Here is a 27,859-nt window from a genome sequence, read left to right on the forward strand (position 1 = left end):
CTGCGCTTTATTTTACCAGGTTGCAGTTACGGAAGATAGACACTCAGGAGATTCTACCTTCTGCCATGGCTCAGTTTGGAGGACAGAAAAATCCCCCTTGGGCTACTCAGTTTACAGCCACTGCGGTGTCTCAGCCAGGTCAGTTTACACTCAATGTTTGAACCCTGACATCTTGTAGATTTGGAGATTCCGTACTTGGGTATGCGCTTCAGAGTGGCACGATGCTAACTTTATTTCTGATCTGTTTATGTGGTTTAAGTCGGGAGTTTTTTCCCACAGTAGGGACTTTAAAAGTCGTTGCCTGATACTGCCTGTTGGTTTTGTTTGTTATTTGGTTTTCTTAAAGGGTGGGAATAAAATCCCAGGTGGATTTGTATTGATTGTTTCAGTCAATAAATAACGTATCGAGTTATTAATCTCCAAAGATGTGTAAATCAAATTATCTCTTATTAAATTACATGTTCTTGATTGAATAATACCAGCTCTAGTAAGGCATTACGGATTTTTTAAGTGCTTCCCGGGTTTCATTTCCTGGATAGCCTGAATCAATGTTTAAAAATTATTTTATTTTAGAATATACATAATCCACATAGTGGAAAGTTCTCTGAAGTTTCAAGTTACTTGGGTGAGAAGGGGGTTATTTATTTTTTAATGCTAAATTAGAGTGTAAAGGTCCCCATAACCAGAGGTGTTGCCCTAATACTGGTGGAGAGTTTGATTTAGCTGAGAAGCCTCATAAATTGCAAGCCACTGTTTAAAAACCTAGCTGGCTTCTGTTTCGTGTTGGTTTACAGTACAAAAGGTTTGAGGCTCGATGCGTGGTGAACTTGGTGCTCCCATTTCGGGTTCTGGAGAGCCTTTTGCTCTTCCTGAGTACACACAGTTAGTGAAATGTTGTAGTTAAGTTGTGCACTGTGAGGAGACTTCAGCAGAGCTGTGGCACTCAGAGGGCTCGGGATGCGTGGTCCCTGCAGTTGCTCTGATTTGATCTGAGGTTCAGTGTCACACCTCCCTTGTCAATGGCTTTGTGTGTGGCAGCCTAGCTAAGGTTGGGAATGTGTGACCTCCTCTGGGGGTGCATGTCAGGGGCAGGAGTCTTTCTCCTCTCCTGACTCAGTTTTCTCTCCCAGAGTGAATCCTCTGTCTCCAGTTTTTCCCATGGACACTGGTGCAGTCACACTGTGTATCCTCAGGGAGTGACCACCCACCATGTGCTTCACAGCACTTTGTGCCAGTGTGCCTTTTCCTCTTCCTCCATGCCCATTCTGCTCCATTCCCTACCTAAGCTGTTGCTGTCCCTCTGCAGCTGCCCACAGGCAGTTTTTCACTGTTTCTCTGAATAGCTCACACTTCCCTTACCCAAATGGCACTATCTCCTTCCATAAGAAAATCCTTAACAGCTGGAAAGGGTTGTGAGCGTGGGAAAGACACACTTTGCTTTTGGTTCTCATGTCAGACTCAGGGAGGTGTTGCAGCAGTCAAAGAACGGCGGCACCTGGGCCACACTGTTCTTGATGTGTTGGCTGATGTGACAACTAACGCATCAAAAATGGTGGAGGACCAGCTCCATGTCCTGTTTCAGAGGGAAAGCTGCACAAAACCTCCCAAGGGGAGGAGCTGCCAAGTCATCTTGGAGCTTGCTGAGGTAGGACCAGGAGGGGGCCCTGAAGGAGGGGTGGATGGAGCGTACATCAGCCTCTTACCCGTTTTCTCATGCTCGTGACTCTGCCTGGGCCAGCCTACTTCTGAGCCTCCTTAGATTAAATGAAGTGCAGATGTAACTGGGATAGGACTGGTCAGCATCAGTTGCGGTGAGAGATTGTTCCCCTGCTCCATGAGGACAGGATCTGCAGGGATTTGTAGCTGTTCATCTGACGCGGCAGCACCTGGCTCAAGCATGAGAGCCATTAAAGATGTGACTTTGGTTGCACTTTTACCTTCCTCCCGTGCCAGCTCCACATTCCTTCGTGTTCCTAGCGCCCTCTTCACGTTGTGCTTTCCTTTCCCGTTCCTGCTGCAATACAGTCACCACATCTGCATTCTCTTTCTTCCCTGTGTGCTCTGTCAAATCCAGTCCCTGGAATTCTTCTGCCCAGCTTCTGTTTTAAGACATACTTGTTCCCCTGCTTTTCTAATTGGCGCTTTTGATTTATAATACAGAGCACAGGAGGCATCTTTTGGAAGGCAAGCAGTGCTCTTTGGCACTGCTGGGAGCTGAAGAACAGTGTTTCTGGTTGAACTTGCCTCTTTCTGAAGGTGTGACCTTCCAGAGAGGCTGTTCTCCTAAGGAAGAGGTGCTGTCAGCGCTCAGGTGTGCTGAGCAGCCTCAACTGCTGCTCACCTCACTGCACCCAAGAAATTGGGCCTATTGGCTTACCCTTGTGAACCTCAGTGTTCATAAACCCATTTTAAAAACACACTTTCAGAGAGTTGGCCAAAGCTGTTATATATATTTATGCATGCCAGCTGTTTTTATCCAAGTATCAGGTTTCTTCTCCAAAGCTTTGAGGTGCTTGGGGGTGAGGGAAGGAGATCTTGATCTTTGTAACACAAGCAGCATATAGTTTTTTTCAAGCTGTCAGAAGAAGTGAGTGATAATTTGATAATTGCAAAAAAGGTAAAATAGGTAAAATCATCGTTGGGGGTTTGTGGTTTTGGTTTAGGGATTTTTTGGTGGATTTTTTTTTTGAATTGCTGATGTGGATGCTATCTTGACCTTCCCTGGTGAAGAAGTAACTAAACGAGTTACAGCTCTTAGTTATTAAGGTGTGACACGCTGGTTGTAGGGTGACGTGCTGTGTAAGGAAGGGTTCTGTGATCCCTTTGGGAGGGCTGATGAATTAATCTCTGTGCCTGTGGTATTAGAAGAGAGATGGGCAATTCCAGGTGCCAGCAAAGATCGATGTGTGGAGAGAAACTCCTACGTGTAACACGGTGAATTTCTGTCTACTCCTCATCTCATGCTTTCGTGCATCACAAGACTGAAACCAGAATAAAGCCCCCGCCGTGCTGGTTAAGCATTGTTGAGGCATAAATTAAATCATGCCTACTACAGAAAATTACTTTTAACTTGCATAATGGTGTGCAAACTCCCGAAACGCCTGCGGAGGAGAATTCCCTCTTTGTCACCTCTTTGGTTTGTGTCACGGTGCCTGCCCTGTGCTGTTTTCAGGGTTATGATGAAAGCCTGGTTTTACGGAGCTGTAGTGGTGGGGGTGTCCTGACTCTGCTGTGTTCTGCCTGACGGGTGGCGTTATCTTTGCTGTATCAAGACTTAATTGCATTGGCGTGAAGAACGGTGCAGCTGATGGGAGCTGGAGTGCCCGGAGCTCAGCGTCCTCTTGTTGCCGGTGGCCCCTGTGAGGGTGAGGTGACTAAAGCAGTGTGTGAGAGCAGAGTGAGCACGTGGGGAATCTCAGCTCACTGAGGAGTAGCTGGGGCGCAGTTTGCTGGCTTGCTGTAAACAGATGTCCCGTGACAAATACGCCGAGCCTGGTGTGCCTGTTAAGAGGAGTATTTTTGGAGTAGGCTGTGTGGTGTTTGTGTTACAAGTGTGTGAAGCTTAAAGAAACTTGAAAGCCCAAGGATCCAAATTCGCAGTTTTTGAGAGCTGTGAGAAGTGTCCCAGGCCCTGCACAGGGTCCTCCTTTACTCTCATTCTGATCAGCCTATGTCACTTACCAAGGAGACATATGTAGCTATGTATTTTGAATATGTTTCCCCAACTTTTAGAGATCTTTAGAGTTTAGGAGTAGGAAAAGGGACTACTGAATAGTGTCTTTGTGTTCATTGCAACAGAAACGTCTGTGACCCAGCCCAGAGCTGCAGCCCAGGACCCCAGTTGCTGCCTGAGCCCTTTCAGCTGGCAGTGCCATGCAGTCTTTGGTGCCAGTGGGAGTTGTTTGCACTGCATTTGAAGGAAGGCTTCTCCATCACTGTACTTAGTGAGATCATTACAAATCCTAAGAAGCTATTGTTTGCCACTGCAGATGCTTGTTGCCAGTAATAATAATATGGCAGTCAGATGTCAGTTCCAGACTCAATCTGATTCATTCTCTATCTCTTGTTTTTCCGTGTGATTTTTCCTTTTTGTTCTCGTTCTTTTCTTTTCCTTTTTAACTGGTAATGCAAACTCATTTTGCCTAATTCATTGGAGCCTGTTTGACCAAGATGAGTACACAGATCAAAGTTAGTCAGATGAAAGTCCTGGAATATTTCGGGGCAAATCAGTGGGAACAAGATACAGCTTTGAAAAACTTGTTACTACAGATGTTATCCTTTGAGAGGATCTTGGCTGCCTTTTGTCTTTGCCCTTTCTTAGTAAGTTGATCTGCAGTGCTGTAGACAATAGATACCCAGTTAATATTAAATGCTCAAAAAGGGACAGTACAGATGGGGAAAAAAAAATTCTTGTTTTTCCTTAGTTGACAAACTGAGATAAGCGTCTTAGGATGGGCTGGGAATTGCTCGAGATAATTCTGGGCTATGCTGAAATGGAAATTGTCGTAGTGAAACTGAAGAGCTGAGTAATCCCAAGATCTGGTTTTGGGAGTTAGCATTTTTGTGGGTACCATCGGTACAAAAAGTAGGTGAAAACTTGTGAAATTTACTTTTGGTAATGCTTCCTGACTTCATCCCCCTGTGTTGGAACAACATTAGGATAGAGCTTGGGACTGAATGACAGTAGCTGGCATAGTCACGGATGTTCAAAGGTAACAGCATGGAGCAAATTTCTGCACTGATGGGAATTTCTGCTCATGTGGAAGTGGCATGTGGCAGTAAGAGGAGAAAGATGAATGCATTGGTTATTTGCCTTGACTGAGCCAGCAAAGTATTGCAGCCAAGAAAAATGAGAGTTGTCCCAGGATGCAGCAGCAAAGCTTTTGCATTATATTTAGAGGTCTCTCTAAGGCGTGTTATGTGAGACATCGGTGAGAATCTAGTTGAGGGTTTTCTTCTGGATGGTCCAAGCTGCACTGTCAAATTGAAGCTGGTGATCAAGCAGAAGGCGAGAGGATTAAGACAGTGGAGGGTCTGTCATGAGAGAAGCCTCAAATTTTGTTTGCTGGCTTCTAAAGAAATGCAAATTCTGGAATTTTCCAGAGGGGAAGTTAATTTAACGCTGTACACTGTGGAATGCTTGATTTCACTTTTAAAATGCTGTTACTTCCTGGAATGCTTATTTGACAATATTTGATACAGATCATAGTGATAGCAATTATTTTCTGTGCTGTTTTTGTATTTCTTTCCTGTTTCATTCCAAAATTATAAGATGGTCAGTGCCATCAGCAAAGACTCTGCTGGTAAGGGCAGTGTGGTCGGAAGGATTACATTGTTCAGGACCTGTTGAGCAGGGTGCAGCATTATGGTTACAATCTGCAGCTACAGGCAGTGTTTTACCCCATGCCTGGATCAGGAATGAAATCTTCATTTGGCATCAGTAGGAACAGTAGAGCACAAGCTCTGCAGGAATACTGCAGATCTGTTCCTCATTCTGTTGTGTGTCTTTGATGGCTTTGGAAGAGAGAACAACCATGTTAATCTTGAATGTTGCTCAGTTCTGAAGATGGCTGGCTGACCTGTTTTTGCTGGCAGTGTTTCCCTGCCGAGTTTGTCTCTGGTTTTATTCAAACATGTGAACTAGACTGATAGTTTAATGAAGTGATGTTTGATCATGCAGCTGCCAATAACTTTTTGAAAAAGTCCTGCCATAGAGGGAGCAGGTTTCCAGATACATTTGCAGTTTTTTGCTGAGATATGCATTTTGCAGGGCTCTTTGTCACCCAGAAGATCCATCTGTAAATCTTGAGCATACCTTGTTCAGAGGCATAGCCTGTGCATAGTCGTGCCTCGTGATTTGCTTATGTTCTGTGGTGAATTTAAAGCTGGCATGACAATAAAATAAACTAATCTTCTAGGCAGTTTGAGTCTGTTGAGCACAAACCCTTCCTATTGAGAGCTTGAGTCCCCTTATACATGGGGACTGATTAAACTCTCTGTTGTAACAAGGCTGTTCCTTCTCCAGCAGCCCCCACTTCACAGGGGACAAAGATAGCACTGAGTGAAGGAAAAACTTGTGAGATTTCAGAGGACGTGTTCCATAAGCCTCTGTTTCAGAGATGCTGTTACACAGTAAAGCTTTCTCTTGCCCTCAGATAGAATGAAATGTATTAATCTGCAGAGCAGAGCAGCAGTCTTTATTTGGCTCATGCGGAACCTGGAAAATCTTCAAGAAAGTACACAGGGGGAGTGGGTGCAGCTGGGGATGACAACTACAGAGCTGTAAAATCATGAGCAACTCCAGAGAAGGAGCTGAAATGATCCCTGTTCCTCTGCTGTGGTTTGCTATTGGTAGATGAATTCAGAAGAGAAGCTAGTGGGATATGATCCTTTATCTTGAATTCTGGAACTTTTTTCATCTCCTTGCTGAGCTTGACTCGGGTGTAGAGCGCGGCGCTCGGCGTCCTGCGCGAGCCGGGCTGCCCGAGGCGCTGCCAGCGCTGACCGGCCGCCTTCCCTCCCTCCCTCTCTCCCTCCACAGCTGCCCTGGGCGTGCAGCAGCCCTCTCTGCTGGGAGCCTCCCCGACCATCTACACGCAGCAGACGGCGCTGGCAGCCGCGGGGCTGACCACACAGACCCCCACCAACTACCAGCTGACGCAGACCGCCGCGCTCCAGCAGCAGGCGGCAGCCGCGGCCGCCGCCCTGCAGCAGGTAAAGCACACACAGCGGCCGGCGCTCCCCGAACTTCGTAAAGCTAAAGGACCCAGGAGGAAAGGAGAATGGAAAATGGTGAACATTGCAGCGTGAACCTGTCTTATCGAGGGCGGGGGGGTTGGGTGTGCAGCTGGCTGTAGTGGAATTAGTCCGCCAAGGTGGGATTTCGGGCTGTGGAGGAGCTGATGTTTAGCCACGGAGAATGAGTTTAGCCGCTTTGGGAGAATGAGTTTTAATGCATCTAAACTGAGAATCTCAAGTATCTCCCATCGCTATACATAGCCTTTATGGAATTTTGCATGATTTCATAATGTGGCTTAAATACTGTCTAAGTGTCAGGCTTAACAAACATTGCTGACTTTAGCTAGAAAGGGAACATCGGGGCCCACTCTAAAGGCTCAGAATATTTGTTGTCAGAATAATATATGTTGATATTACTGGTTATTTTTTACTTAAAATTGTTAAGCGTTAAATGTTTTTATCTAGAACTTGCTAAGCAGATAGTTTATATTTGATGTTATTGTGGCAATAATTCTCCTGTTTATGAGATATTTTGCTTTTATCTGTTTCAGCAATACTCACAACCTCAGCAGACTCTCTATAGTGTACAGCAACAGGTTTGTCTGATTCTTACTGTGTACATCACAAATAACTTAAAAAATAATGTCAGTTGTGTGTCTTGTAGGATTTGTCTCCAAAATCATCCTCATGTGGGAAGTTGTTAAAGAAACTTAAGTAATATTTTGTGTAGCAAAAGAGAGCTTGAAGTTCATAAACTTGGAAAAATGCATGCAGAATGGAAACCTGCCTACCTTCATGCCAAAAGAAATTTTAAAAATACATATTGTTCCATGTGTAAATGATTCTCTGCTGAACTTTGCTCCAAACAGGGCCGTGTATTTTAACTGCTGGAAAGATGCTGTCCAAAAACATTCCTTTTTGGATTTTTATTATGACCTTCAAACTCAACAGGATTTTTAAAAAAGAATAAAAGTACAAGGGAATAACATGCTTAAGCTGTTCCAGCTGCCAATTTTTTTTTGTGTGTGTTGCTATTAACTTTCAGTTAAAAAAAGTTTAGCGTTTCTCCTTTCTGAGTAAACCTGGGTTATACAATCTTAAAATTAACCCCACAAGCACAGTGTTACAGATGTGCAAACTGCTGAAGTGACCAAACCCTAAAGGACTATGAACTGACTCAGATTAAGCAAAAACTCTTACTTGTAAAAGAGGACGTAGAATTGTACAATTTCCTTAAGCATATAAAATTAATTTATAACTTTATTTATTTTAAGTTGCAGCAACCTCAGCAGACCCTTTTAACTCAGGTTAGTTTGGTTTTATTGTTTGGTCTTCATCCCCAAACACAGATAATGTAAGAGTGCAAAGTTGTGACATCTCGGTATTTTAATCTGTAAAATGGACTAATATGAATGGACATTTTATTGGTACAGGTTTATTTTATCCAGATGTTAAAATATGCATAGCCTTGGTTTCAAAAATTAATAGCAACCACTTTTCCTTAATCTTGAAGGGAACATGTGTGTTGATAATATTTTAAGTTTTTTGTTGTTTGAACTTCAAGTGTCCAGTTGTTTTGCAGTAAATAACAAATGGGGAAAATCTTTCTCTTCTTTGTGAAGGAATTTAACCTCCTGTATTAACAGGATGTGTACAAAGAGGTTTAAAAAGAATCTTGCTGAGCTGGATGGGTTTAAAACATGCAGCCATTTAAAGCACCGCAAATTGCTCTAGTTCCATTTTCACTTGAACTTTTAAACAGGCTTTAAAAAGGTAAAAATGTTTGACTTGATTTCATTATTTTACTGTGTTCTGCTTTTGTAAGAAGGCAAGTAACTGTTGAGTTAGGGAAGGGTTTGTGTTGGCCTCAGCCTTTACTGACTTCTGACTCTACAGGTGGGATATAAATGCAGAGTGACCTCTTAAGCATTTATTCCTTGCAAAGTTGGGAATTTGTCTCCACTTCAGGCCCACTGAATGGGTTACCTGTAGGCAATAATGAAGTCTTCATGGTTTTTGTCTGGACAAGGTGCATTTTTGGGGGGAGCTGACTCTTGGTAAAAAGGATAAACAAAGCCAGTCTTCATTCAAAGTAAGAAACACGTTATTGTCAAAGAAACCCAACAACCTGACAAAAAGTACAAAAAGCTTCCACCATCTGGAAATGTCTGTTCTGGGTGCTGTAGTCGTTTTCAACTGCCGTCTCCGTGGCTAAAGGACCTGTTCCCTGTCAGTGTGCCGGCTGCTTACAGCACTGAGAGTTGGCTCTGTTTTGCTTGCAGCCCGCAGTCGCGCTCCCGACCAGCCTCAGCCTGTCCACGCCCCAGCCGGCAGCACAGATCACTGTCTCCTACCCGGCGCCCCGCTCCAGCCAGCAGCAAACCCAGCCACAAAAGCAGCGTGTCTTCACTGGGGTGGTCACTAAGCTACATGATACTTTTGGCTTTGTGGATGAAGATGTCTTCTTTCAGCTTAGGTAAGCTGTGAACACTCACCTGCGGATGTACTCTGGGCAGCTCTCGGTCATCAGAGGTTTAGATGATTGCACGCTAATTGTGTGACTCCGCTGATGGGCCCTGCAATAGTGAGGTGTTTTCTTTCAACAGTGAAAGCCAGAGAGGTTGATAGATGCTAAGCCTGAGGTACTTCACGTGAATTTTTGAAATTTTTTTTAACACAAAGCCCAAAACTGGGAGAGCCAGAGGTTATTAGCTCCTTGTAATAGGAAATTGCAGAATTTGTGCGTGATTAAAAGGGCAAAACCTGCTTTCTGCGTGTCTTACCTTGGTACTGTTAAGGGAACTTTTGCCCTGGGGCCAAAGACAGAATTACTCAGTTCCTGTGCGTACCCTGAACTGAAGCAGGTAGTACTAATGCTGAATTTGGGGGTAGATGCTCTTCCTGTAAGTTTTTTTTCATGAACTTCGCCTACTTTCTCCCATCTTTAAATGTAACGTGCAAAAAAGACACTCAGGTGCATTTTCTGTAATGTTTGCAGTGCTGTCAAAGGAAAGACCCCTCAGGTGGGTGACAGAGTTTTGGTGGAAGCTACTTACAACCCTAACATGCCATTCAAGTGGAACGCCCAGAGGATCCAGACCCTCCCGAACCAGGTAGGCGTGGTTCCCCGGTGTCCCTGGCGCGGGCTGGCAGTGGGCGAAGCTCTCTCCCGACTGGCTGTGTTTGCCGTCAGAACCAGAGCCAGGCGCAGCCGCTGCTGAAGACGCCGCCGGCCGTCCTGCAGCCCATCGCTCAGCAGACCTTCGGCGTCCAGGCGCAGCCGCAGCCGCAGTCCCTGCTGCAGGCACAGATCTCGGCGGCTTCCATCACACCTCTGCTCCAGACACAGCCTCAGCCACTGCTGCAGCAGCCACAGCAGAAAGGTGCTCCTTCAGTGCCGCGCCTTCTCGGGGGTCACTCTGGTGCTTAGTGGGTGATGGTTATTTTCTTGTTAATCAGAAGGTTGTAGTAATAGCTGAAATCATATGGAGGGGACTCTGTTGAGTTTTCAGACTGAGTAGGTCTTCCTGCACTAACTCAGAAAACACCTGGTTCGCGAAATCCCCGTGGACTCCTGTTCACGTTAAGATTTTGTAATCTGAAAGCGAATTCAATGTCATTTTGGTTCTTTTGCTGACAAGTTGGGGACTTAAAAGTAGTAATAGCAGTGCAGTCCTTCAGCATCTTCTGCAGTGTTCCGCACAGTCAGGTTTCGCAGTTGTATCGTTAAAGCTGGTATTTCTTTGCATATTCATTTCAGTTAGCCAGGCTGGCATCTGAGAGAAGAAACACTGCCAAACATGGCAAATGTGATGCAAAGGTTGTGAAGCCTCTTGAACTTTGCGTGGCTGAGGAATCAGTGATAGAAGTGACGATAATGGGACTGGTGTTATCACAGTAAAAGCAAGGGTAGAAGAACCGAAGCAGAATTGTTTTGCATAAATGCTTACTACGAGCTAATTAGTCCTAGTCGTTCATTGGTGTTTAGTAACATTTGTTCCACCTGAATCAGTTGGTTGAATATCTTGAGACACAGAAAGTACGTGCTGAGGGATTGATGTAGCAGTATGATTTATTGATTTAGAAATAAGTTTTCAGGGTGCCAGGTATTTTTATGTATGAATGGCCTTAAAGTGGGGATTTCAGTTTCCGTTCAGTCAATGAGTAGGTAGTATATCTGTCTTAAATTAAGTTTTCGAAAACGATTACCTATTTATTCAGACAGACTCGTATGTGCTTAGGTTATATTAGCTTCCATCTCAAGAAGATGCTTTTAAACCAATTTCACTTAACTAGTGTGTCAGTTTTTCTCCCTGAAGAAAAGCTTAGGTCTCCTCAGTTTCTTTAAGTGGGTGTTAATAGTGGATAAATTTGACTGTAGAGTTAGGTTAGAAAATGTACACAAGTGAAGCAGCTGTAAGCAGCGGTGTTTGCCAAGGGTCGATCGCTGCCCCCTATTCTGTATTGATGCTGTTACATTTTGTTCCAGGTGGTTTGTTGCAGCCCCCAGTCCGTCTGGTTTCACAGCCGCAGCCAGCTCGAAGGCTAGACCCACCATCCAGATTTTCTGGGAGGAATGACCGAGGTGGAGACCCTATGCCAAACCGAAAAGATGACAGGAGGTGTGTAGACCAGACCGTGATCCAAGCATTCCATACGGACCTGTTCTCACCCAAGAGCTGAGCTGCTTGCTCCAGAGCGAGTCAGCAAGACCCACTGCTAGCGTTACCCTTATGAATTAGGAAAGAGTTCTTATCTACCTGAGAGTAAGGAGTTGTGTAATCAGTTTCTCTTGTAAAGAGGCTGTACTGAAACTTCTTCCCTTTTTTGAGTTGTCTCTGACAGGTCTGGCTTCTGTTGGCTAGAAGTCATTTTGTGTTCCCAGCCTGCACTAATACTTGTATTTTGTGTGTGTTCTTTAAGTCGTGAAAGAGACCGAGAGAGACGCAGGTCCCGGGAAAGATCTCCGCAGAGGAAACGCTCCCGGGAGAGATCGCCCAGGCGGGAGAGGGAGAGGTCACCGCGGAGACCCCGGCGGGTCGTTCCTCGTTACACGGTTCAGTTCTCCAAGTTTTCATTGGACTGGTATGTTCATAGTGCCAGATGTTTGCCTACAGTTCGCTTAATCGTGGGCACGGCTTGCCGTGAGCCGTGTCAGCCTTTGTGTAAGTGGGTGTTGAAGGATGAGTCTGACTTTAATGAGGGGTCAGATACGTAATGGTTAGGAACCTTGGATGATGAACTTGTTGGAAGTTCTGTGTTACTTTGGAATGCTATTGCAAAATAGCTTTGTAGCATTGTTTAATGAATATTCCCTAACATACAGACACCTGAATTGAAAGTGTGTTTAGTATCTACTTGTTTTTAAACTCCATCCATGACATTCAAATGTAGTGTTCCTGAGATTTTATATATGCAGCATCAACTACACAATGGTTGTATTGCCAATTAATATACCTCTTTAAGATGTACTTTGTTAATAGCTCTTTATTGCTGTATCTTTCAAATAATGCTGTGTCTTTCAGCCGTAGCTGTGATATGATGGAGCTGAGGAGGCGTTACCAGAACTTGTATATCCCGAGCGATTTCTTTGATGCTCAGTTTACATGGGTGGATGCTTTTCCTATGTCTAGACCATTTCAGCTGGGAAACTACTGTAATTTCTATGTAATGCATAGAGAAGTAGATCCTATAGATAAGAACGCTGCTGTCCTTGATCCACCTGATGCTGATCATCTTTACAGTGCTAAGGTTCGTATGCTTTTCCACTGATATCACTATTCATTCGAATTTTTTTAATCAAAAGTGAGTATAACTGAACTGAAAATACTCGGCAGTGATTTGAGGGGAATAAGTTTTAAACTTTTCAGTAAAAAGCTGGGATGTAGAGCTTAAAGAATCACAACTGAAATTCAGTTTGTTTTTCTGTTACTAGAGCTGTGCTCAATCTTGCGTTTACAGAGGGCTGTTCCACTCTCTGCACCCAGTTGCAGTGATGTAATTACAGGAAAGAAAACCAGCTCCTGTAAGGTCTCAAGGAAATTCTTTCTTAGGCAATTCATTTTGAGTAGTTAATGGAGTCCTTTTTATTCCTTCAAGGATACTTTCTGTGCAGGGTGTGTTATTCTATTTAGTGGTAGTTTCTTTCATTCTTTCCTATTCGTCTCAATGTTTATTGTTTTGCTTGAAGTAGATTGAGATCTTTGACATGTAATACTTCTAACATAGATTGCCCTAAAAATCTCAGTCCTGTTCTAATGGCAGACTTCAAATGGAACAGGTTTTAAGAAAACGTTTTGATGCATGAATACAGCCCTTGATGCAGCATATTTTGACATTCTGATAAAGATAGACTTACCTTACTCGCTTTCTGTGTACAAAAACGTAAAGCCTTTGCTCAAGTATCAGACATCCTGGTTTTTCAGTCTTGTTTGTGCAGAGCAAGAGCTGCCATTTTGGAAGGTTGAGCTTCAAAACATAGGAACAGAGAAGGAGCATCCTGTTTTGTCATACTCCTGTTTAGAGTGTAGAGCAGCCTTGTGAAGTTTTGGTGTGTGTTTGCAAGCTGTGGTCATTGTTTATCAGTCGTAGCGAGACCTTCACCAGACTGCTCTGACTTGCACCGCAGGTGATGTTGATGGCTAGTCCTAGCATGGAAGATCTCTACCACAAGTCATGTGCTCTGGCTGAGGACCCCCAAGAACTTCGTGATGGATTTCAGCATCCTGCTAGACTTGTAAAGGTAAATATGCTTCAATGCCAGACACTTTTGGCAGTAAAGGTTGGTTATAGAGCTTTACCGTTTTTGACTTTCTTAGCTGCTCTTTACAACCACGTACTTGTTTTGTAAGGGCTCAGCTGTGAAGAGAGTACGCACGAAGCAGCAGTTTAGCAGCCATTTTTTAAGTGAACCTTAACCATTAAACTGACCAAGCTGTAAGTGCTGTGGTATTTCAGGACAACAGACTTGTTTTCCAGTTAAATTCTAACTTATGGCACATGGGAATACTTCCATTTATAGGTATGGTGCTCTTGTGGGTCTCACCTTTCATAGCTTTTCTTCGTCACTTCTAAGCAGGTGCATCTATAAATGTGTATCAGAGTTAAGACACCATTTAAGTTACCGTCTGTCTTTTGGGTTGGAAGGCTTTTAATTGCAAAGGAACAAGCCTATACCAATAAACAAACCTGATGGAAAATCTTGAAAGCAAGAATGAGTGATGATGTTTTAAACCTATTCCATTGCTGAAATAATCTGTGGAAAAAAATAACTGAACTCTTTCTTGACTGATTTTCATTTTCAGATTTCAAAATAATTTGACGGTTTACTCACGGATTTCAGTGTGTGTGCTATGAAATATTCTTTGCACTTTGGGAAAATGACTTTTTACCCCCAGCAGGGGAACATTCAGAAGACTCTTTTTGTCTAGTTTTTAGTGGGTATGAAAGGCAAAGATGAAGCTATGGCTATTGGAGGACACTGGTCCCCATCACTGGATGGACCTGATCCAGAAAAGGACCCTTCGGTGCTGATAAAGACGGCAATTCGTTGTTGCAAGGCTCTTACAGGGATTGACTTAAGTGTGTGCACGCAATGGTAAGTACTGTGCTGCAAAGCCAAGTGCACTGTAGAAGCAAATACTTGTCTGTTGCCAGGACTTTTTTAAAGAAAAAAAAAAAAAAAAAAAAACTGGAAACCCCTTTTTTCCTTTGTCAACTGCTCTTGGTAGTTCAGGTAATCTACTCAAAGGATGTTCTGTTTGGTAATCAGCTTGATTGGTGCCAACTGTGCTGAATACTGCATTAAGAACTAATTAAAAATTGTGGGTTTATTTTGACATGTTATACTGTAATTTTTTTAATGAATGTGTGTTGAAAATATTTTTCATTTTGTGCATAGCTGGAGAGGATCGTCAAGAGAACTTCATTTCATTGTTCTTTTGTTATAAATAAATAGCCGTTTGTTATACAGCCATATTTTCTCTTGATGAGTTTCTGTCCTGTGTTAACACTCACTTTAGTTGTACTAATACCAGGAAAGCCTATTGTATGCTAAATTTGAAGTTCTTCAGCAACTTCTGTTTGCACATAAAACCTACTTGGGCTGAACAGCAAATTGCGTGAAAAGCGTTCTGTTGGTTTTCCTCCTTTTCAGTTGCGATACCTTTCTACAAGTGTGCCAAAAGAGAAAATATGGCTTCCATAATTTTTTTCTTTAGATAAACCTCAAGGTCTTGCAGCAAAATTTCTTTACTTGATGTGCTACAAGTGATCTAGGCTCTTTAAAATGTATTGTAGAATTTTTTTTCCAACATGCTTCTTCCCTTGCAACAGGTACCGTTTTGCAGAGATTCGCTACCATCGCCCTGAGGAGACCCACAAGGGGCGTACAGTTCCAGCTCATGTGGAGACAGTGGTTTTATTTTTCCCGGATGTTTGGCATTGCCTTCCCACCCGCTCAGAGTGGGAAACCCTCTCCCGAGGATACAAGCAGCAGCTGGTCGAGAAGCTTCAGGGTGAACGCAAGGAGGCTGATGGAGAACAGGCACTGAACGCTAATCCCTTTTTCTATTTCTGCTTCTCACAGGCACAGGAACACAGGCACAAAATGCACACCACATACTACACAACATACATACACAGGAGGAACATAACTGGTAACAATGACTGGTAAACCAGCTTTCAGCAGTGTAGTGGATGTTGCTTTTTTATTTTTATTTCAGCTAGTTCACTAACTTTAAATGTGTTTGCTGATATCACAAACGGAATTAAATTGTGCTTATGATGCGCAGAAAATTTTTTATTGTAGACGTAGTTGCTGGAATCTGGGACCAGTTGTTGAGTGAGATTCAGTTTATGAATAGCTGTCTTCAAACATTTTGCCATTTTCTGAAATTCCTAAATTCTCTCTTGTGGCCAGTTCTAATTGTGATATTTGAAAGTGAACAAACACTAGTCTGAAACATCTGAATTTCAGGCCACGTGGCTGATCAACATCTTGGAATAAGGGAAGGTCTGACTGAACAAAGAGTAATTTGGGGGATTTAAAATGTGGGGGAAGATAACCCAGTGTGTGGTTACCGGAGACCAGCAGTGTCTGTGTAACCCCAATATCCTTTGTGGTGTTGCTTATCACCCTTTTGTGTTCCACAGATCTGGCTTGTATTGGCTGAGTGGCACTGTGATCATTTATAAAGTGGTAGAATGTGTGTGTGAACTTGTCTAAATAACTTTAGGAGAAGACTATCTGAAACAGTTGTGACCTTGCACAGATCAGCAACAGAATTTAAAAAATAACTGAAATGCTTCCAAGCTTTCTGAATGATAATTTCTAAATTTTATTTGTCAGGATGAAGAGGAGAAGGATGATGGGGAAGCTAAAGAGATCTCTACGCCTACACACTGGTCTAAACTGGATCCAAAAACAATGAAGGTAACAAACACTTCTTTAAATCTGATTCCATTGTGCTTTTTCACTTCTAAAGAAATGCCCTGAAATGCAGCTGTTTGTTCCCTTAACTGAGCAAAAAACCTTCAGAAGCGTTTTGCTGAATTTATGGGTACTAGATGTGCTATCACAGTGTGCAGGGACGACTCCTGGTTGTCGTAAGTGAATACAGCCAATAGAATCTGCTCTGAACTTTGTACAATTAAAGGATATCACGTATGATACGTCAACTGGAAAAGGAGAGTTCTGCTTTGTACAGTTTTAGAACTATGTCAGAAGACATAATAAAAAGTTTCCTCAAAAGCAACAGTGATAATAAACCACTCTCCTCTGACAAAATCCTTTCCCTGCCTCTGTGAAAAGTTCCTCCGAAAGGAGTTTTTTGTGGAAAACATCACTTTAAATGTAGTACGTTTTTTGTATCAGCAACTATTAGCGTTTTTCAGCACATGTTTAAAAAATACAGTTGACTTTTCAGTGCTGCTGATTTTTACTTTCCCTGACTAATCAACTGTTTTGTGATGTCACTGCTTGATACCACTCACAAAGCTTTTATTTACCAGGTAAATGACCTTCGCAAAGAATTAGAAAGTCGAACCCTTAGCTCTAAGGGACTGAAATCTCAGCTGATAGCTCGACTGACAAAGCAGCTAAAAGTAGAGGAACAAAAAGAAGAGCAAAAGGAGCTCGAGAAGTCAGAGAAAGAAGAGGAAGAGGAGGAGGATAGGAAATCTGAAGATGATAAAGAGGTTAGGATTCGGACATACGTGGTTTAAGTCCCAAGTGTATATTAAATATATGAAACATTTGTATAAATATGTATAAGCATAAAAAGTAAAGGCATGTGTCTACTTGCGCTGGGATTTTGTTGCTCTCAGGTGACTGTACTGGGAACTCTTGCTGTACCTTGAGCTGCTGAATTGGGAAGAAATCTTGGCCAGTTTGAATTACTTTGTATCACCCAAATCAGCTCAAATGTGCAACTGCACTAAGGGCGTCTGAGTTAGTGTTTGACCTTAAATGTAAGGAAAAATGAATCCCAGCCTCCTGAGAAAGACTATGCCCAAGATGAGTGAACGCACTTAACAATACCAGAACTCCTTAAACCTACATGAAAAGCAGTTGCTTACTTCTGTTGGCCTCTGTGCCTCACAGTCCAGCTTCTTCATGTGGCAGGTGGTTTACTTGGGTTTGTTTTCCCTTATATGAAGCTTTAATTTTTGCTTTTGGATATACTTGCTGTCTGTTGGGGTTTCTCGCAGTTGGTAGTCGCAGTGCTCAGTCTGGTTTGCTATTTCACAAAGATAAACAAAATCCGTGCAGTAAGGCCAAAGCTCAGCCACAGAAAAGGGGCAGAAGTGTCTGGAGTATGGCTTGTGCTTTAATTGCTTTTAAACCTGCCTTTTTGTGTGTTACCTGCTTACCTATATGGGGTGATGGGAAGTTTTATATTTTTATATATTTCTGTAAGCCTTGTTGAGGGAGGAAAGGCCATGTGCTTGCTAATTCTGTCAGCTGCTGCTGAGTTCTCCCACAGCTTGGATGGGGTTCAACTAGCTTGAGTTTCTCGCCCCAGCTTTCTTTAGGATTGCAGGGGAGCTGTGATCGTGCTGGCTTTTTATACAGCACAAGCTCTGCCATGACTTGTTCTGTAGTCAGGAGACTTGAGTGTTTGTCTCTCGGCAATCAGTAAAATGGTGGCATTTTACCTTCTGTAACCCCGCTTCATTTGCTTCAGGTCTAAATATAGAGGTTGCATTTCCCATAATCAAGAGTTAAGTAAACTGTCGTCTGGTTCTTGTTAAAGCTGTGTCGGGTATCTTTGGAGAGATGATGTCTGAAGCCTTTCTCTTCCTTTGTAAGGAGTAAACAGCTCGCTGTACTGCTAACAGCTGTGTGTCGCTTTCTGCAGTTTAGGCTTTTCTTTGCTTTCCTCAGAGCAGTGAGTCCTAAAAACTACTGGAGAGGCTGAAACTTTAGCTTTGGAATATGTATGCTCCATGTTTGTTTTTTGTCCCTTTGCAGGAAGAGGAAAGAAAACGTCAAGAGGAGCTGGAACGTCAGCGGCGGGAGCGACGCTACATCCTGCCGGATGAGCCGGCCATCATCGTGCACCCAAACTGGGCAGCAAAGAGTGGCAAGTTTGACTGCAGCATTATGTCTCTGAGTGTTCTTCTGGACTATAGATTAGAAGATAATAAAGAACATTCCTTTGAGGTAACTCAGTGGTGCCTCTTTCTTGCAGTTAGCTGTTGTTTCTTTTTCCTTTTCATGTGAAAGTTTACCAGTTGCCACTCTCTGGTACATGGCACAACAGCAATATAGTCACCGCACGGTATCCAGAGGAACACACAGGTTTTTGGATATGGAATGGAATCTGTGCAGGTGTTTTAGGATTCCATATTCAAAGCAGATAGTAAGAAATCTTGACGCTCCATAAAATTCTGATATGATGAAAGTTGCTAAGATGGCACCTCATAGTGATTTTATCATAATTATATACATTTTTAATACATAATTTAAAAACCTTTTTACACTTCTTTATGTGCAGGTATCGTTGTTTGCAGAACTCTTCAATGAAATGCTTCAGAGAGATTTTGGTGTCAGAATTTACAAAGCGTTGATTTCTCTCCCGGAGAGAGAGGACAAAAAGGACAAGAAAAGCAAAAAAGATGAGAGAAAAGAAAAAAAAGAAGAAAAAGATGATGAAACGGATGATCCAAAACCTAAGAGAAGAAAATCTGGAGATGATAAAGATAAAAAAGAAGAGAGAGATGAAAAGAAGGTATGCAGTTCTAACCTGTCTGGATCAATACTAAAGTGTTTCTATTTCAATTTTACATTATTGCTTTCAAATACTCAGCTCTTGTAATGTTAGTTAATTGATTTGACTTTTTGATCTCTTTAAATATGCCTCAGTTATATTCAGTAGTTTAAAAATTTTGCAGGTGTATTGGGAATATTTTAACATTCAGCTGTATCACTTTTTTATCTCTGTTCTTAGGTGACTAAGCATAAATGTAGGCAAATTTTGACTGACTAGTAGTAAGGATCTTTTACTGTGCTGGTTTTTGATTCTGACTAGATAAATATTAAGGAACTTTTGTTACAGAGGGAAGATAAAAGGAAAGATGATTCTAAAGATGAAGAAGAAACTGAAGATGACAATAATCAAGAAGAATACGATCCAATGGAGGCGGAAGATGCTGAAGATGAGGATGAAGGTATCTTGAACTATGAATTTTGCGACCTTTCACAAATTTTTTTTTATCATCACTAATTATGTTCTTTCAGGCTGGAGAACACATTGGAACTAGACAATTTAAAATTGCGCTATTAAACTAATTTATTTTAGTAATTCTGACCGGTTCTGCTTAAAATGTAAGTACCTTTAAGCTAGGCATTGTATGGACGTAGTTAACATGAACTAGCTGTGGTGCTCTAAGTAAGGCATGCATATAGAAGTGGTTTTATTTTTTTCAGAATGCAGACCACTCGCAACTCCCATTGAAGTCAGTAGGAGATGTGAGTATTCAGCACCTCTGAAAAACCAAGCCACTTTTACGTGCCTAACTTCCTAATCCTCAGTTCTGGAATGTCATCCTGGTTTTGCTAGGACAGAATCTAGTGTGGGTGCTCTTTAGCCCCTGTTACAAGAAATTGGTTTTTGTTTGGGTGGAGTTGCGTTAGCCTGAAGAAATATGGAAAAGGTCTGGAGGACTTTGCAGGCAACGGCAGCAGCTCTTTTCCTGCTCAGAGATTCGGAAAGGTGTAAAACAATCGTGCCTGCTTTTTGCGTTGTGCTTTGGGGTATTTGTCTTTCTGCCGAGAGGTTTTGCTAGAGATGTGGGTTTGAACTGTGTGGATATTGCAGTCCCAGCATTTTCAGTTGCATTTTTGGCAGAGTACTGCACCAGCCTTAAAAAACCGATGCTAATCTGTGGTTTCCAGAATAACTCCTGTTCGCTTATAATTTGTCTGTAAGGGGAGGCCTGGGCTTGTCTGTTCTGTACAAGTGCTGCTGCTTCCCATAATCTGTCCTTGTGCCATTCCCAGTCAAGAGTTGCTGAGAAAACCCAACAAGCCATGGAGGTGCAGGAGAAAGTGATTGGTTCTCAGAAAAGGGTTGGTCATACTAGCCAAGTGTTGTAATCCATAGTTTTTTCCAAAGTTTGCCTCACAAGGAAGGTGAGCTTAAAGCTGAACTTGGCACGTGGTTCTCTGATCCAAGACTTGCACATGAGGTACAGAGGTGTCTGCCATAATCCGTCCCAGCAGTTGTCTCGTCCCTCTCTTTCAGTCTCGTTTTCCCATACTGCCTACCTTTGACAAAAAACCTGCCATTTGTCACTCACATCTGATAGGTGATGTGATCTGTAACTTCCTGGAGAATCTAAGTCATGGGACGAGTAATCTCTCACTCAACATGAGTATAAACACGTGGTTTTAAATACTTAGTGTATATGGGTTTTATTAGATGAAATATGTGAGAGTAAATAATACTGCATTTGAATAGGAATAACCATAGCCGAGTGGAGAGTCTGCCAAGCCTCATTAGGGAGAATCGTGGTAATTTCCTGCACACCACTTAAATAGATGGAGGTGTTGGCAGAACTCATTTTGGCCTAGTTAGCATTTGTTTCAGCTCTTCTGTCCTACATGTGAAACAAACTCAGGGAAAAAAATTATAAATGGCTTATGTTAAAATAAGACAAGAGAAAAATCAGAATTTAACAGGGCTCACGTCAATGCATTTTTTATTTTCAGGGAAGTATATTGCAGATGTTTGGGGGTTTATGTGGACTTTTCTAGTGGCCACATGTATTCTGGCACTGGTTATATAATGGTTTGCTGTGGATACGTTGAATTATCTTTCTTTTTTGTAGACCGGGATGAGGAGGAAATGAACAAACGGGAAGACAGAAGAGAGGGAAATAAGCATTGTAAAGAGCGGGCGTCTAAAGATAAAGTAATTAACACCTTTCTTAACAACTGCATAGACCTTGTTAGAGATGTCCTTATTACAGCTTAGCTTTATTTTTGATAGAACCTGTTTTCCCTTTGAAAACAGCTGTTAAGTAAGTGATTGAGGGCAGAAGGGATGTTTCCTATTTTAGAATTAGATTAATTCTGACCGTTTTTTACATACTAGCATGAACAAAAGGAAAATATGTCTGCCAGCTATTACTATCCATTTCTTTTAAATATTGAAAGATTACTTGTCTTATATAGCTTAAATTAGTCTTAAATAATGTGATCTAAGTAGGTAAATGCCAGTAATATTAATTACTTGACTGAAAGTAACAATAAAATGAACAGAGAAAAAACTTGCTAAGTGAGAAGTTGGTGTATTTTGGAATGATAATTTAACTCCCTGATGACCCCATAATCAATTTTCTGTAGGAGAAGGACAAGACGCAGATGGTCACTGTTAACAGGGATCTCCTGATGGCTTTTGTTTACTTTGATCAAAGTCATTGTGGATACCTTCTGGAGAAGGACATGGAGGAGATCCTGTACACTCTTGGACTTCACCTGTCACGTGCTCAGGTTTTGTATACTACTAAAACACTTTGAAAATGTTACAGGAATGTTTTTAAGTGGGAGAAATGTAATTTAGCTTCTAAAGGCTTTGCTTACATACCCGATCTCTTATTTTTATGCAGCCACTTCATATCTACAATGAAGTACTAGTTTAATCTTTTGTAAATTGTCGTGGAGTGAAAAGGTGAAGTCTGCAGCTTCTAATATGCCTGTAATCTATATGTAGCTTTTGTCTCAAAATTGTATTTATTTTTTTCCTGGTTTGTTTGCATTTTAAGCCCTAATATGTTAAAGTTCAAAAAGTGATGGAATTTCTTGTAAGTTTTCCAAGCTAAACTATTCTTGTTTAGGTAACAGGATGTCTGGGTATTAAATAAAGCTGTTATTTCTTCCCATGGCTGTGTTGTAGGTCAAGAAGCTGCTTAATAAAGTAGTGCTTCGAGAATCTTGCTTTTACAGAAGACTAACAGATACTTCTAAAGATGAAGAAAACCACGAAGAGTCTGACGAGCTACAGGAAGATATGTTAGGTGGGTTTTTTGTGGGGGTTTTTTTTGCCACAAATTTCCAGAGAGTTATTTCCATGTGAATTATAATGAGAGTTCTGAGGAACTTGATTTCTTGAAGAAACTAATTGAGCTAGTTTGGAAAAGTAAATCTTTGGCAGTTCAAAAGTAACAGGGTTTTATGTGCTTCCAACACATAATCTTGCAACTTTAGGATAAATCTTAGTATCTTGGAACAGGAAAGAGAACAGAGGTTAATGTTCTGTATTGATGAACATAATTTCTCATTATTAGTTTTGAAGTCAGGAGGCTCAGAGCTGCAGGTAGCAGAATAGAGCCTGAGCTTTGAAGACAAATTCCTGCAGGAAAGAGACATAGAATGATGTCTTGAAGGAGAATGCTGCTTTTTGGCGGGGGGGGGGAGAATTGGTGTCAGGGGAAGGAGGGAAATGCGAGGGACAGAGCTGCAAGCTTGGGTCTGTATTTGTTCTCTGAAGACGTTTCTGAGGTTGACAGGGCAATTATTTCCTGTTGCTGCTGCCTCCCATGCAGGAAACCGGCTGCTGCTGCCGTCGCCCGCTGTGAAGCAGGAGTCCAAGGCCGTGGAGGAGAACGTTGGGCTCATTGTGTACAACGGGGCCATGGTGGATGTGGGGAGCCTTCTACAGAAGCTGGAGAAGAGTGAAAGGGTGCGGGCAGAGATAGAGCAAAAGCTGCAGCTACTAGAAGAAAAAACAGGTGGGATGTTACTTTGAAGGCAGTGCTTACAGGGGTGCAAGGCACTGAGACTTTTAAAGTAGATAAATCAATTTGGGTAATATTTGGGATCTAAATTTTATTCGAGTTGAATGCAAGACTTTAAATGTAGTCAGAATTAAGTGTTATTAAATAGTAATTCAATCCAGTTTTTAATGTTCTTTAAAAATTAGTGTTATTATTTATGTTGCATATAAATAGAATATTAAGATGCAAAGTACACAGAGCATTGGAAGTGATTTGACATTTTCGTTTCTTCCCTTCCTAAGATGAGGATGAAAAAACTATACTACAACTGGAGAATTCTAACAAAAGTCTATCTGCGGAGCTAAAAGACGTAAAAAAGGACCTTGGCCAACTGCAAGAAAATCTGAAGACCTCAGATGATAAAAAATTGCAATTTGAGGGTCAGCTGAATAAGACAATCAAAAATTTAGCTACTGTTATGGATGAAATACAGAGTGTTCTCAAACAGGTTAGAATTGTTTAATTCCATTTGTTTATTATTGTAGGCAGACTTCTTTAGACTAATTCTTGGAACAGACACTTCAATATAAAAACAGTTTTGACATGAATTCAGGGCAGCAGTGTCTTCAGAGAGAGAGAGAAGCCTAGTGTTTAATTGATTTTTTTAAAGGTAGCAAGTTAAATGTGGGTTTTTCTTAACCTGCAACATATATTTCTGACTTCAATGTTTTTAAAAAGGTATAAATACTAACGTAGATCTCAAACTGTCTGAATGTTTTCCTGTCCTGATCTTGTCCATCCCCAGCAGTCCAAATCTGCTCCTCTGTTTGACTGGTCAAGAGTACCTTTTCAAGGCAGAATTCAGCCATTTCAGTATGTGGGAGTACCTCAGTAAAATGAGTTTTAAGCAAAAGAGATAAGCTCCAGAGCACTTCCACCCCCCAGTTCTTCATGAAGATACTGGAATTGGTTATGACTAAACTGAGTAGGATACCAGGTCACATAGTATTTTAAAGATACAAACAGTGTCTGTGTCTCATGCTGCTTTACAGTTCATGGGAGAAATACAGCTTCTACGATTCCTCTCATCCTCTCCCTTTTTCCTTTTAAAGGACATTGTGAAGAACGAAGATAAAGATCAGAAATCCAAAGAAAACGGAGCAAACGTATGATAAACTGCTGCTGTCTAGAAGAATGGTGTTACATAATGTAATATAAATCATGATACCAGAATGTATGGGAAGTGATGCATGTTTGATTTTAGTAGTATAAATATCTTAGTTCCAAAAGATGTATAAAGTTTTATGAATGTGAGTGTCTGCTCCAGAAGATTGCTTGTAATTCTTAGCATTCAATTTGAGACACTCCTCGAGTGAAAATAATTTTGCATTGCGAAAAGTTTTAGGATGAACTTTGTTACAGTTTTAACCCTAATAAAGTTCATCAACGTAATGAACAGTAGCAAGTATTTAATTACCAAATGTTTTTCATTGAAGTCTAGTGAAATCAAAATTTTCATTATTTATAGACTTGCCATTTTTAGGGTTTTTTTGTCTTTATTTCGGTCTAATTAGTCTTTTTAAATTCAAATATAAATCACAAAATAGCATGCTGCTTAATTTTACAAGTAAAGGTTTTTTTTTTAAAAAAAAAGCTTCTTGGATTTTTTTTGTTTTGTTTTGTTTTCACTTGTCACAACTTTTTTTCCCTTCCAAATATAATTTTCTTCCCCAAAGCTGCTTGTATTAAAGCCTTGTGATATACAGTAGTTTGGATGAGTTCAGAAAGCAATAGAAACCTGCCAAAATACTGGTAGAGTTGTGAGATTTATGTGAATTTTCATGGGCCTGTTTTAAATGTGTGTCATTTGTGTTCGTTAAATTGTTCTTATCTTTGGATTAATATATCTATTCCTTTTTAATAACAAGTGCAGTATATTAAGACATACGATTGAATACCAGGCCAGGAGATGTCAGAATAATGCCTTACGTGGAGAAAGAGCTGCCAGTGTAAACATCTTGGTTAAATGGGGACTGACAAAGTGTGTGATTACTGCTAAGACTAGTCCAACGAAAAAATGGATCCCCAAGTATCTATACTGCATATTGTAATTACAAAGGAGCGGGACACAACTTGGTTTGTTGAGAATGGGTAAGATGGCCTCTCTTTGAGTTCACAAATCACTAGAGATCAAAAGTCATAAGTTAATGCGACTTCCTTGTCCAAGACAACTTTACTCAAAGAATGTGAGGGATCAACAGTTGTGTTTCGGTGCAACTTTCAGGAAAATTAAAAGGGTTTGAAAGTTGGGACAGAAGTGTTTTCTTACAGAAATGGTTCATTTTAGCAAAGGTTTTCTTTTTTAGCCTAGATGTCCTAGGTAACTAAATACCTGTTAGGAAAGTCCAAGTGCCATAATATGTATGAATAAACTACATGGAAACTCATGTAGCTTTAACGAGAAACACATTAAAATGCCTGAATTTATGTTCAAAAGAGTCTAAGCTGGTGCTTTCATCACTTACCTTTCTTGGCTCTTTTGGAGCTGGACAAGTGAAATATCTTTCATTAAAGTAACATGCATAAGCTTCCCCCTCATTCATCTCATTTGAGTCATTGTATAATACCTGAACTGTTCACAGTCAAGTAGGAAATACTATAAAAAAACTAATTGTATATAAGTACACAGAAAATACATGTTTTAGAAATGGGGAGAGAACATCTCAGAATGATTGAATGAGGTTGGTGATAAATTTATCTTATGAAAAGCATTATCTGTGGTGTACAGATGGTGTTAAATTCTTTTGTAATCAAAATATATTTTTCACCTTTACCTTTGTACAGATTGTTGACAGCATGTTTAATTTTTGATGTTGAGCACCATTTATGTAAATGGACTTGAAAGAAGTGCATCTGAAATACTTGGTTCCCGAATTTCAGCAGTATGCGTGAACCTACAAGAAAATGAGTCTAGAATTTAAGATAACGACATTTTAGGCACACTGAAACGTCTGAAATATTTTGCTTGGGTATTTTTACCTTAAACTGCTGAGCTGAAAGCAGTTGTTAAAACAAGCAGGCCTCCTCATCTCGTTCTTCAGTGAGGGCCCCTGTGAGACAGTTGCTAGAGTGATACAGATTTTTACAATATTTAAGAAAAAAGTATTTGTTAGAATGACTGTAATCTTTCTTTATATTGCTTTGATGTAATAGTGTTTCAGATACTATGTACAGTCTGCATTTATGTTGGAAAGGAAATTAAATGGGTAAAGAATAAAGGGAAAAAAAAAAACACAAGGAAAAGTTTTACAACGTACACAGAGTTTGACCAGTCTCCTGAAGCACAAATAATCTGAGGAAGAACAGGCACCTCCTACAGACTCTGACTCGCTGGACCAAACAGCACAAGGTTCTGTATATGACCCACACTGATGCTGTGGATTAGCTAACACTTCTTAGTATTATTCCTAGAAATGTAACTAATTCTTAGGAAAACTGATTAGAGTATCAGTAATGGAGGTTTGGAGAACCAATCTTTTGTCTGTTTTGATTTATGGACAGTTTTTGTGTCTCATGTCCACATTTCCCACCTTATTATGGTCTTGGCACTTCTGAGTAATTTGTTATGTCCCAGGTACTGGCAAAAGGCTGCTAAAAGTGAGCCTTGGCATACCACTTCTTTGGACTCCTTAAATCATCACAGATGCTCTATAGAAAGTAGTAAATATTGGACTGCTTTGTTCTGTAGAGAAAGCTCTGCTACAGCAGGGCCGTAAATGGAATCTGATCTCAGTTTATAGATTTATTTCCCTCCCCTTTGTTCTTTTGTCTTATGAGGGCAAATTAATAAGTTTGACCCTTACAGAATTATATTTAGCCCCCTGGCTGTCTGTGAATGAGGCTGGGAAGAAAGATCCAAGTGCTACATGCATGCAAACTGACCTAGAATAACACAGGCTCTCTTGAGGTCCCTTTGGTTTTGCTAGGGCATTGAAAAGACCCAAGTCTGTAGTTTAATTGCTGCATGGAAACAGTGGCAAGGGTGAGGTTTTGCCAGCTTTCTGTAGTGTTGAGGATTGCATGCAGAAGATGGGGCTGCTGCCAGCACTGCTGCGTGATGTGCCACAATGAAGACACCCAGGGTTTTCTTGACTCACCCAGTGCTTGATGCCTGTGCCCATAGTGCCCAGGCACTGCTGCAGGACTCCTGGATTCCAGAATGACTTCCCAGTTGTTGCTTTGTCCCATGTCCTCTGCCTCAGTCTGGAATGCCCTGAGTCTACCATGGAGAAATTGGGATTCTGTTTCTGGTGTCTGGGGGTTTCCACAGATCCAGCTTTTACAGTTGAGTTCTTTCAGTATCTAATATTATAATGCCTAGTCCTTTAACGTAACTTCTTTTTCAATGCTTCACTGCTTTGAGGGAGAGGAATGGCCTCCAGTCCATCTTTCTGCCAAGTAATGTGCCGTGTGAATATGTTTGGAATTATGTAACAGTTAACTTTCACTGATAATTTTGTCAGGAATGTGCACAAAATGTGTTTTTTCTCTTGCTTTTCTGTACTGTTCGTGTATCCCGGTCAGGTTCTTACCTTGAATGCATTTGTTCAGTGCAGTTTATATTTTAAAATATAAAAGATGAAATAACTCATTTTGAGTGACTTGAGTCTTGCAGCCTGCAATAGATTGCGAAATGTGTAGGTAGCATACACTTAAACTGGTATCTTCCAGAAAGCAGAAGTGGGTCAAGCAGAAATTCAGCTGGGACTTGCATATTGCCATGGAGCGTGACAGTAAAGGTGCTGTAAATAATGGATACTTTTAGTCAGCAGTGGAAACTGCCAGTGTTTTCCCAATAAGCTTTTGTTTCTGCATACTGGCTTTCATCGATGTATTGCAC

General features: G+C 41.2%; 1 protein-coding gene and 1 non-coding gene across 9 annotated transcripts; both read left to right on the top strand.

The window, feature by feature from the left end:
- Positions 1–26: 26 nt before the first annotated feature.
- On the top strand, positions 27–27,564 carry CCAR1 (cell division cycle and apoptosis regulator 1). 8 transcript variants are annotated; one of them, XM_066191853.1, is made up of 25 exons: positions 27–138; positions 6,542–6,792; positions 7,290–7,334; positions 8,013–8,045; positions 9,021–9,214; positions 9,737–9,851; positions 9,932–10,121; positions 11,228–11,360; positions 11,662–11,823; positions 12,264–12,489; positions 13,367–13,480; positions 14,169–14,335; positions 15,073–15,283; positions 16,088–16,171; positions 16,750–16,935; positions 18,212–18,403; positions 18,738–18,971; positions 19,299–19,410; positions 19,670–19,711; positions 21,073–21,155; positions 21,590–21,736; positions 22,140–22,260; positions 22,789–22,974; positions 23,262–23,467; positions 24,072–27,564. In XM_066191853.1, exons 1-25 carry the CDS (start codon positions 66–68, stop codon positions 24,129–24,131), a joined length of 3,567 nt encoding a protein of 1,188 aa, XP_066047950.1. In that variant the 5' UTR covers positions 27–65; the 3' UTR covers positions 24,132–27,564. The 8 variants fall into 8 exon arrangements, with proteins under 8 accessions (XP_066047950.1, XP_066047952.1, XP_066047953.1 ...); XM_066191855.1 differs by having other exon boundaries at positions 29–138; positions 6,542–6,714; XM_066191856.1 differs by having other exon boundaries at positions 29–138; positions 6,542–6,714; positions 8,019–8,045.
- LOC136294294 (small nucleolar RNA SNORD98) lies at positions 13,954–14,017 on the top strand. Its single transcript, XR_010722357.1, has one exon. It is a non-coding gene; the product is annotated as a small nucleolar RNA SNORD98 (small nucleolar RNA).
- Positions 27,565–27,859: the final 295 nt, after the last annotated feature.

The sequence above is a fragment of the Chamaea fasciata genome, unplaced genomic scaffold (genome assembly GCF_029207755.1).
Source record: "Chamaea fasciata isolate MVZ Bird 193981 ecotype frontalis unplaced genomic scaffold, bChaFas1.0.hap1 SCAF_9, whole genome shotgun sequence".
Taxonomy (NCBI): Eukaryota; Metazoa; Chordata; class Aves; order Passeriformes; family Sylviidae; genus Chamaea; species Chamaea fasciata.